The sequence below is a fragment of the Musa acuminata genome, chromosome BXJ1-7 (assembly GCF_036884655.1).
Source record: "Musa acuminata AAA Group cultivar baxijiao chromosome BXJ1-7, Cavendish_Baxijiao_AAA, whole genome shotgun sequence".
NCBI classification, from domain to species: Eukaryota; Viridiplantae; Streptophyta; class Magnoliopsida; order Zingiberales; family Musaceae; genus Musa; species Musa acuminata.
The window spans coordinates 2,420,171-2,430,797 of record NC_088333.1 but is presented as its reverse complement, the minus strand read 5'-3'; the positions used below and the strand labels follow the sequence as shown (position 1 = coordinate 2,430,797).

Genomic DNA, 10,627 nt, shown 5'->3' with positions numbered 1-10,627 from the left:
CACTGGTTTTGCAATCTTAGTGATGCTAGCATTCTAAATAGTTGGGTGTCTACATCTTTTCTCATTTGCATAAAAGGGAAGAAAATAGATATGATGTACTTTTACATGGCTGCTACACTTGTGGTGAATAGGAGGATGAACGAATCCTTATTTTTCCTATTTATGTTCATAGGCTAGGAGGGTTTGGATTACTCTTTAGCAAAAATTAGATTTGAAATTTTCATACTACCGATGATTGGGGCAATATATTTCGAGTATCGAACATGACTAAAAACTTTCGTTCATATCTATGATACTTTCGTCTAAGATCAAAAAATATTTGAATTTGATAATTTTTTTTATGCCACGTCAACATAATATGATAATATTTTCTTATTAAAGCACTGTTAATTTATTTTCACCCAATCTAAACTGAAGGTTAAATATATCTTCTGAAGAAATTTAAAAAATCTCTCCTCCGGGGAGGAACTAAAAGAATCGGTCCGACCGAATCAATTTCACCACAAGATTGATAGTATGTATTAACATGAGAATATATATATATAATTAATCGCAAGAATATATATTCCTAATTAAGAGAGCAATTGAACGGATAATTACCTAAAGGATCACCAAGTATACATATACCATTTGGTGTTCCCCCGTAAGTAAAAGGATATCGATTTATTGTTCCTAATCTAGACCGCGAGTTACCAGATTTGGGGCCGGCGTCGTACGCGCTCGCTCTTCCTCCCGCTCCATCCCCGCTTAGGGTTTTCAAGAAGAAGAAGAAGACGACGACGAAGCTTTTCGCTTCGCCTTCCTGGTTCTCGGCCGTCTCGTTTCGCTCCTCGCGTGGCCTCCTGCGATTCAGGTAAACCTCCGCTTTCCCATTTGTCGTCCCGCGCTTCAGAAAATTTTGGATCAATCTGCGTCATTCCTTCCAAGAATGACGAGATTGTTATCTCATCGTCGTTTTTGCGTTTTTTTTTTTTTTTTGCACCAAAAGAAGATCTTGATGGTATATCCCTTCGTTCACGATTGCTGCTGGGTGGTCCAATTCACCCAGACTCTGGCTCCCAATGTTCCTGAGACCTCTGTACGAGCTTCTGTTGCGTTTATCTCCCTATGAGTCACCGTGTCGACGGGATGGTCGAAGGTTTGGAGATTCCGCCGCTTCCGAGTTCGTCTCTAATCGGTGGTTGGAAACAGGAAGAGAGTTCGCTGACCTCACCTACCTGTCCAATTTGTTCTTTCGTGAGCTAGAGGAGAAGTTCGAACGGTTGTTCTCTGACGTAGGCCACCCAGTGCCTTCCACGTTCACTGATTCATATCAGGAGGGACTCGTACTTCTGTTGAGGTGTTGCATGGTCATGCTGCATTTTCTCGAATTTGACCTCAGCTTGGTTGTAGAGAAATGCAAGATTCTCCTGTCAATTCTCCGGAGGTTGTGTGTACCAAATTTACCATTTGCTTTATGTAGCTGCAAACTCCATCCTGAGGCAGATAATATCATTAGTGGGGTCACAAGCTTAGCTCCTCATCGGTGCCCTAGTGATCTAATTGGGATAAATGGGCCAAATGAGGGAGCTAGAAGACCAATGCTTTCCTTTTTCCGAAGAATACTTGAGGTAATTTTTAGTATGCTAGTCTTTCATATGAATTGTTCTTGTGATTATTTTCATGTAAGGGATGTCTTCTAAAATGTTACTTTTATCCTGAATGTTGAAAAATGGAATTATTATTTTCCTATGGTTGTCAACTTTTGTTAATAGTATCCACAGTGTTCACTCAACAAGGGAAAAAAGGATAATATTTAGATACAAGAGAACTTACTTGTTCGTACTTTGTGGTAATCTAGTCGACATGATAGATCCGTGAATGCTAATGAAGATTCGTAACAGATATTTCGTGCTCTGTCAACAAACATGACCTTAGACAATGATGCTGTAGAACACTAATCCTTTGTAAGCATTCAGAGCTCAAACTTGATTTTACTTCTCAGAGACCTTATGACGTTAACAATAGTTTGGCATGACAAAAGTTATTTTGAAGTTTGCTAAACTTTAGAAACCTGAGTCTAACATCAATAGTCACTCTCTATCACTTGGGGGTTAACTTTTACATAATGGAGTTCATGCTCAAGATCCCTCCCTTAGTCTTGACCTTTATAGATACAATTGTGTTGATGACCTAGACCTTGAGATAAAGAGCTGCAAGACCTTATTAGATTGATTTGATATCTCAAAACTTAAAACTTCAGGATGATGATAATGTTGCTACCAAATATATAATTGTCAAGAACCAATTTTTGCAAATGGGAAAAATCACAAAATTAATGTTGACAAGTGATAGATGGACCTTTGTTTATTTTGAGATTCCGTTGTTGTTAGGTAAATCTGAGAATATTCTGATTTTTTTACTAATGTGCTAGTTCCATCTCCTAACTTTGTTTGTAGATTTCATGCTTCGGCCAGCCACTATGTAACTTGGTCCACATGATCAATTGTGCTTTGAAATGTACATTTAAAAGCATGCCGCATCTCATGAAATAGCAAAATAGTGAAATATGCATTAACTATATTTCCTTTTCTTCTGACTTATTATTTGGGTTATGGTGCTCATTCCTCTAAGAATTGCAATATTTTTACATGTTTTATTCCATTCTGGTATACACTATTTTCCAATTTATTGATCTGGATAGATGTGTGTGTTTTCTAGTATGTTTATGTGCTTGCATTTTAATACTCTTGCATATTTGAAATACTTATGGTCAGTCACTCCCAGGTGTTTATTGATGAATTTCTGAAGAACTGCCAAATGAGAAAACATTTTACAATGACAGATAATGTTTCCGTCACAGAACAGAAGCTTTTTGTATCTCATGGCAGTTACGGCGATATATATGCTATTCAAGAGATTATTTCCAGTCATTTCCTTCTATCAACTAATGATGAGTGGACATTCAATGGATTTATTAACTCACTGTCTTGGGCCAATGAGGTTGAGAATGATGTATCTGAAATATGCCTGAGCACAATGTTGACATTGCTAGGTTTCCGCAACATGTTCTTCATACCATGTATGCTTGAAGCACATCTGCTTTTGTGGGCTTCCAAATGCATCAGCATACAGAGGCCTAAAGTTGATAGGGGGTTGAATGAGGAACTGATGAATTCCCACATCTTAGCATTTGAACTTTCTGTCAATGTTTATATAGGTCACATTTCAAGAATAGGACTTGTCAGTAATATAAATGGAGAGCATGTTCAGCCATGTTATCATGACAAGAAATTATCTTTTGATTCTTGTATCCAACCCATGACCTACTATAAACTTCAACATCAGATGGACTCTTTGTTTGAATTCTGTTGCTTAAACTCTCAGGATTTTCTTTCTGAAACAAAAGCAGATATTGCAAATAAATCTTTTGCATTCATCAAAGAGAATAGTCATATTTTAGATGACATTTTCAGGGATGAAGCTTGTTTAATTTTACAATATATAGTGATAAATATTCTTTCAGAAGAAAATGTGGAAGACACAAAACATGAAAATGAAAGCAAAATTTCGCAAGAGATGTATTGTTTTGCTGCTGTATTGAAGTTAATGAGTTCATCACTCTTGCAAATCATATGGAACTTGAGACAGAAAGGGTGTGTAGGTGGCTCTGAAGCATTGGGTAATAAGGTTGCTTGCAGGGAATATAATTTTATAGCGGGCATTATCAGTTGTTTTGGGAAATATGAATTGAATCAACTTGTTAAGAGAATTCTGCTGGATGTTATTGGATCAAATTCTGCAAAACATGAGTCAAATCTGATGTTGGCACATTTTGCAAGCTTATTATATCATAGTTTCAGAAGAAGGCTTGGGTTTTTGTGGAATAGTTGCATTATTATGATGATGGTGATTCTCAATCTTCTTATTTTTGAAGAGGGTAATTTGGATGTATTGATGCCATTGGTTGTTATATCAAAAGTAACAATTCAGCAAAGTTCTGAAGAAAAGCAAATAAAGGTATAATACTAGTTGATTCATATTTTTCTTTCTTTTCTTTGGTAGTTTTGTGTTTTGATTTGTAGATGAGAAAGCTCATTTTACACAGGCATCAACTTGTAGAAGTTCAGTAGTAGCATCAAACTTGCATCATATTCAAATGCTCTATTTGAGGTAAGATGCTATGTGTCCTCTTAGGATTAGTGGTATGCCATGCAGATGTGTGAATTTTTTTATTTTTATTTTTATTTTTTTTGCACAATATTTAGTCTTTTACCTGCCATCTATCTAAAATTACTAGCTGTTAACCTGCTATCTAATCATTGTTTTTACTTATGAACTAATGACATGGATTGCATAAGTTCATTGTTGATCAATCACTATTGTGATAAATTGTTTCATAAGTTGAGACACAAGATGCAGACACAATAATTAATATACTGCTAATATGTTTTCTTGAAAACATATTTTGTACAATTTAGAAAGTTACAATTTTCATACATATAGCTCATAAAGCATTGTTAATTGAGTGACTCTTTGATTGAAGAAAATTTGTTGTAAGCAAGGTTCACAATTTCATGTATCAGACATGGCTTAAACAGGTTCAATACTAGTCCATACTGGTGTATTGAGTATTGGGATGCTAGTGCATATTGAGTTTTGAAAAAATAATGAAAAGAAGCTTTAAAAGACAAAAACAAAAGAAACTGCCTGGTAACAGGCTTATACTGCCCTGTATCGAGTATAAGATGTGTACTGGGTGGCAAAGGTCCTGGACCAGATATATCATCCGATTTACCCTGTTTCACGTACCAGTAGATTGTTGGATGGTAAATATCTACTGTACTGGACAGTATTGCAAACCTTAGCTAGAAGTCAATTGTAAGAGCTACAATATTATAATTAGATGTTGTTTGAAAGGAATATCTTATAAAATAGTATCACAAAGATGAGGATTTTGGGATGCATTAAAGTTACTGGAATATGAAATATCTTGGGTTGTGGCACCAAGTGCAAGAGCAAGATAGAATGCTGGTGTCATAGTATTAGTTGGATTACTCTTTTGGATCGATCTATTTATCTACGCATTCATCTGCTTGATCCATTTCTAAGGTCTTGTGGTTTAGAAAATTCATTAGCTTAATAATTAAAACAAGGAGAAAGATGTTAGATAACTTGAAATTCTGAAGTTGATGACTCTTTCTTATTTTAATTCTTTGTAATATTTTTCTTTCTTCTAAGATATTGAAGTACAAATGTATTAACTATGTAGTTATAAAAATTAACATCCATATAGCGATTAGCCATCCCTTTGTTTCTCAACCCAGCACAATATGTTACTAGAAACTTTTTCATAACATTTTTCTAGTTTATTAAACGTCATATTGCAAGTTTTTCTTCCTTTTCTTTCTGTTTGTTTTATTGTATCAACAACTAAATACGCCATTTCGTCTTCCACCAGATGCATCACCAGAAACAGGTAATGAAAAATAGTGTTGATCCCAACAACCACTTGCTCATTCTGTCCGTTCCTGTCTTTCAATGGTGATTGTTTTTCTAGATTTGTATTTTAATTATCCTTTTTCCTTTAAAAGTAAATAGCCCAAGATCTTTCACTAACATAAAATTAAAGCTTGTGGAGAAGGAATCACGTGCAATGGGACGGAAAAAACTAGTTTTCTTTATAGTTTAAATCATGTGGATATGAGTCTATGAATCAAGTATATGTTACAAGTCAAATTCTGTATTTATCTTAAGCTATCCAGTTATGTAAAATAGTTAAAAGTTTGTGGTGTCTGTAAGTCTATTATACTGTCCTACACTATATGAATCAGTGTGGAAAGTTTTTAAAGAAAAACCTCTATGGAAAAAAGAATCAAATATAAGCGAATTCAATAGAGTTGTTATCAAAAGTAAAGCAAAATGAAAATATAGGAGGATGCATGACAAGTAAATAGCCCAAGATCTTTCACTAACATAAAATTAAAGCTTGTGGAGAAGGAATCACGTGCAATGGGATGGAAAAAACTAGTTTTCTTTATAGTTTAAATCATGTGGATATGAGTCTATGAATCAAGTATATGTTACAAGTCAAATTCTGTATTTATCTTAAGCTATCCAGTTATGTAAAATAGTTAAAAGTTTGTGGTGTCTGTAAGTCTATTATACTGTCCTACACTATATGAATCAGTGTGGAAAGTTTTTAAAGAAAAACCTCTATGGAAAAAAGAATCAATTATAAGCGAATTCAATAGAGTTGTTATCAAAAGTAAAGCAAAATGAAAATATAGGAGGATGCATGACAAGCATGATTTGTCAAGCTTATCAGAAAGAAAAAAAAACTTACAATTAAGCAGTTTTATCTTACCGATTGTGCACCCATAAACTTGAGTTGTTCCTCCACAGTGAATTCCGCCTCATTCATCTTAATCTGCATAGTTCATCAATAGCATCAAATCAAGTCTTGACTAACTAAAATTTCATTTCTTGCATAGGATTTTATCAGGCGACTAACTTGACATGAACCATATGATATTGTGCCAATAGCTGATTGTTTGTCTTTAGGAGGAAGGAATCTGGAAACCATGGATTCAGATATCCTTGTGTACCGAATGTACCATCCATATCATCCCAGTCTACCTATTTGATAGAATGCAATATACTGCACTAATATTGAGGTGTACTGATACCACCTAATATTTTAGTATATTTCCTAGCTCGGTGGTATACTGTACCATTCTGGGAGGGGACTGGTATGTTTGGTATTTGAGACTTGATTCTCTTCTTGGAACTTTGATGTTTGATCCTGCACCTGCACATTAGGGTTTACCCTATCTAGTATTTGTAAGAGTATTGATAATTTGATTTCCAACATCTGTCCCTACTTTAGGCAACACAGACAAAATAAATTTAGATGTTGAAATTGTGAGTGTGAAGACCTATATTTTGGTTAAACAGTCTATAAGTTCACACTACAAAGAAAATTGTGTTTAGTAACATCAAAAAAATTGTATAATGGGGAAGTTTAACTTAAAATGACAAAGGTTCCAAGCTATTGTGTTTCTTATGTACAATTATAGGACAAAGATGCAAAGCAAATGAAATATCTTAATTATTATACTATCCTAAAAATCTTAGTGTACGAACACAAATGGATTTGTAAATGTTGGTTTCTGGAGAAATTTTGTGAATAGCTTGTAGGCTTTCCTGCAATGAGTGTTACGATAGGCAGCTCTAGTATGCATGAGAAAAGGGAAAATATACACTTGGTCAAAGTTACAGATTTAAAAAAGTCCCAGTGAAGTGAAGATAAACTATAAGAAACTGAAAGTAACTAAAAGCGAATTTGGAACTCTTGCATTCCAGAACCAATGTCAATGTGGTTGGGAGAAGTTCCACATCCCATTTGTAGATATTAATTAGTAAGGGCCCGTATTTCTTTAGATTTAAAATAACATGCTGACCTGAGGATAAATATTACTTTGATGAAATTTTTAGTTGAAAAACAGAAGGTGAAGAATGATTATTTTAGTTTCCTTGGTGAAGCAGTTATGGGGCATCGAAATGGTGAAGGGATTCTGATTTAGGGTGAAAGATCCATTATCGTGGGAGATTAATAAGTGAAAAAGAAAAACTACTGCCAGACAAGCTTCCTTGGAAGAGAACTGATATATATTAAGGGAACTGGTCTATATTCCTAACACTTATATCATCCTTTGGAGAGTGGGATTCTTAGGACAGGAAACTAAAAACAACATTATTCTGCCAAGTGATTTCATTAGCATTGATTGTTAAATGCGTTTATGTGCCATTTGTTGTGGTGTTTATATTTTTCTTTTTCATCTGGATAATATTTTTAAGTTATTTCTGTTCTCCAGCATGTACTGAAAATAACTTTTGCTTTTGCCGGATGACATTAGGAAAAACCACACAACAGAAATACATGAAGACCAGTCCACAAAATGTCTAACTTCTATTGAGGATGCAAAGTGTAATTCTTACATTAGTGGAGCTAATACATGTAATGGTGAAACTTTTATTCAGTCTTTACCTGGAAATCAGAAAGATCCATCAGAATGGGCTGATTTGGTTGACTTCATTGAGGGCACGCATGGTAAGGATTACTCAGGTTGGTTAAGACATCGAAAAAGGTTCAGAGTATGGCAGCATGAAAAGAGACTCGTGATGAAAGGGCACAAGAAAGAAGTTGTAGCTGCAAGGAGACTTAGGTCCAAGAGGGCTAAGTGAGATTTTTATGCTATCATTTCTGCACTTTCAGAACATTCCCTTGGACTGGGATGTCTGGCTGACTATTGAATGCAGGTATGGCAAGAATTACTCTGGTTGAACTATTGAAAAGAAGGTTCAGTGGCAATTATTTTTAATAATGAAAAATGCAAGACATTCTGATTGAAGCACACAATCATGTGAGCAAAAGTAAACCGCCGCTTTTGAATTTGGGCAGTAAAGCTTCAGGTAGCGATGCAACAAAGTCATCTTCTTGGTGCTTCACATGCGATGTGCTATGATACACAAAATCATTCATATTTTAGTGCACAAGAATGGTAAAAGGATGTACCCAGGGCATGATGCATCCACCAATATAGAAACTCTTCCCATGGGTCAAATCTGGATCATTCAGATCGCAAAGGAGCAATTTTATGCCTGTACCAAGAGTCATTTCAAAGGGTTGGTACTAAAGTTGAATCACAAAAGTACCTTTTAGGAAGAGGAGAGAACAAAAGAAATAGCAAGGGGTACCTATTTGGTCTGATGATATTCTTTATCTTTCAACAGCCATTGGTTCACCTTGTTATATGGTATAGCCAGTTGTATGGACTGCGGGGTCATGATTCCACAATTGATATGTGGTCCTTACAACATCAATGGATAGATTGGTGTAATATTTACACATCAGGTTGTGTTTTTCTTGTTTCAATGTTACAGATTCAGAATATGGAAAGAAAGCAGCTCTCACTGGGTATTGTAATCAATTTGTGTTTCATGCTAGATATATAAATAATTTGTAGCATCTCTTTCCAACAATCTTAGAATTACCAGCATTGGATGCACAAAACATGGTGGATTTATTTCATAAAGTATTTTGATGACACAAACGTGTGAACAGCTTTCCCATGTTATCTCTTTTTGGAGTAATCACCTGGATGTGACTCGTATGTAGTATTGTCATAAATTTGAATGACGTAAATTCCACGTGTAGTGATACATGAATCAGAACACTAGGGAAGCAGTTTGATAGAATCTCATGAACAATGAAGCTGTGGTAAATGAATGCTCATTATGCAATACACTGTAGCATCTTCTGGTTCAAACAATGTGATAGCTCATTATCCTTTGCTGAGGTAGGTAACCGATCTTTCTAAATAATATAATATTATATGAGTGATGAGTGATGAATTTGAGTTCACACATGTGATAGCTCATTATGTTTTTTGCAGACATTAGGTAATGAATCACTATGTTTGAGTTGAGCGTCAGTTATGTTATTTGATATAATAATTTTTTTATTTATTTTAATTTGGAGGGTTATTTATATGTTATCTTATTATTAAAATTTCTATAGTTATGAAATTAAAACATCTAGCTTTATTTATCCTAACATCGTTGATTTTATCGTCGAAAACATAAAATCAAAGAATAAAAAAATAATTTTAATGTTTCAATTGGTGGTAGCAGACGATAACATCGGAGGCCATAGGTGACTTTTAAAACGGATGAAAAGAGCGATGGTGAGAAGTAAGGGCTACTCTCAATCTGTGTCGATGTTGACACAGTTATTGAGTAGCCTTTTCGTCGCTTTGCATTTACATCATTGTCAATGTAGTTGAGAAGCGACGAAAGATCTGCTCGATATCTGTATCGGTACCGACACAAATGCAAGCAGTGTTGCTCGATAACTGCATTGGTGTGGATGTAGATGTAGAGCGACGCTACTCGATATCTACATCGGTGGTTCTTTCGCCACTCAACAACTACATCAATGTCGATGCAGATGTAGAGTGAACGAAAGGATCGCTCGGGGTGGCTATTATGGATGAGGAGAGTGGTGATGAGATGTGAGAGTCACTTTACATCTGTGTCGACACTGATATAGTTGTCGAGCGGGCACTGATGCAGATGCCTAGTGACATTGCTATTCATCTGCAGAAGCATCAACGTAGGTGCTGAGCGACGAAAAGGCCACCGATGTAGATGTCGAGTAGCTCTCACTTCTCGCCACCGCTCCCTTCATCTGCAACAATCACCCGAGCGACCCTTTTGTCGCTTTGCATTTGTGTCAATATTGACGTAGTTATCGAGCGACAAAAGGGCCATCGATGCAAATGCAGAGCGATGAAAGGACCGTCGATGCAAATGTAGAGCGACGAAAGGTCCACTTGGCAATTGCATGACATCGATGCAAGTGTAAAATAACCCTCACCTCTTACCATCGCTCTCCTCATCCACAACAATCACTCGTGGTCTTCAGCAACGTTATTGTTCGCCACCATCAATGACGTTCGTCATCACTAACTAAAACGTTAAAATTATCTTTTTATCATTTGTTTTCATATTTTCGTCGGTAAAACTAATAACATTAGGATAAATGAAACTAGATGTTTCACTTTAATAATTATAGATATTGTAA

At 35.5% G+C, this 10,627-nt stretch overlaps 1 protein-coding gene across 1 annotated transcript; it reads left to right on the top strand.

The window, feature by feature from the left end:
• Nucleotides 1-663: 663 nt before the first annotated feature.
• On the top strand, nucleotides 664-9,024 carry LOC103991126 (uncharacterized). The gene is made up of 5 exons (XM_065190690.1): nucleotides 664-853; nucleotides 1,049-1,610; nucleotides 2,767-3,999; nucleotides 4,088-4,152; nucleotides 7,899-9,024. The coding sequence occupies exons 2-5, from the start codon at nucleotides 1,062-1,064 to the stop codon at nucleotides 8,224-8,226; spliced, it is 2,175 nt and encodes a 724-aa protein (XP_065046762.1). The 5' UTR covers nucleotides 664-853; nucleotides 1,049-1,061; the 3' UTR covers nucleotides 8,227-9,024.
• The last annotated feature ends 1,603 nt before the right edge of the window (nucleotides 9,025-10,627 follow it).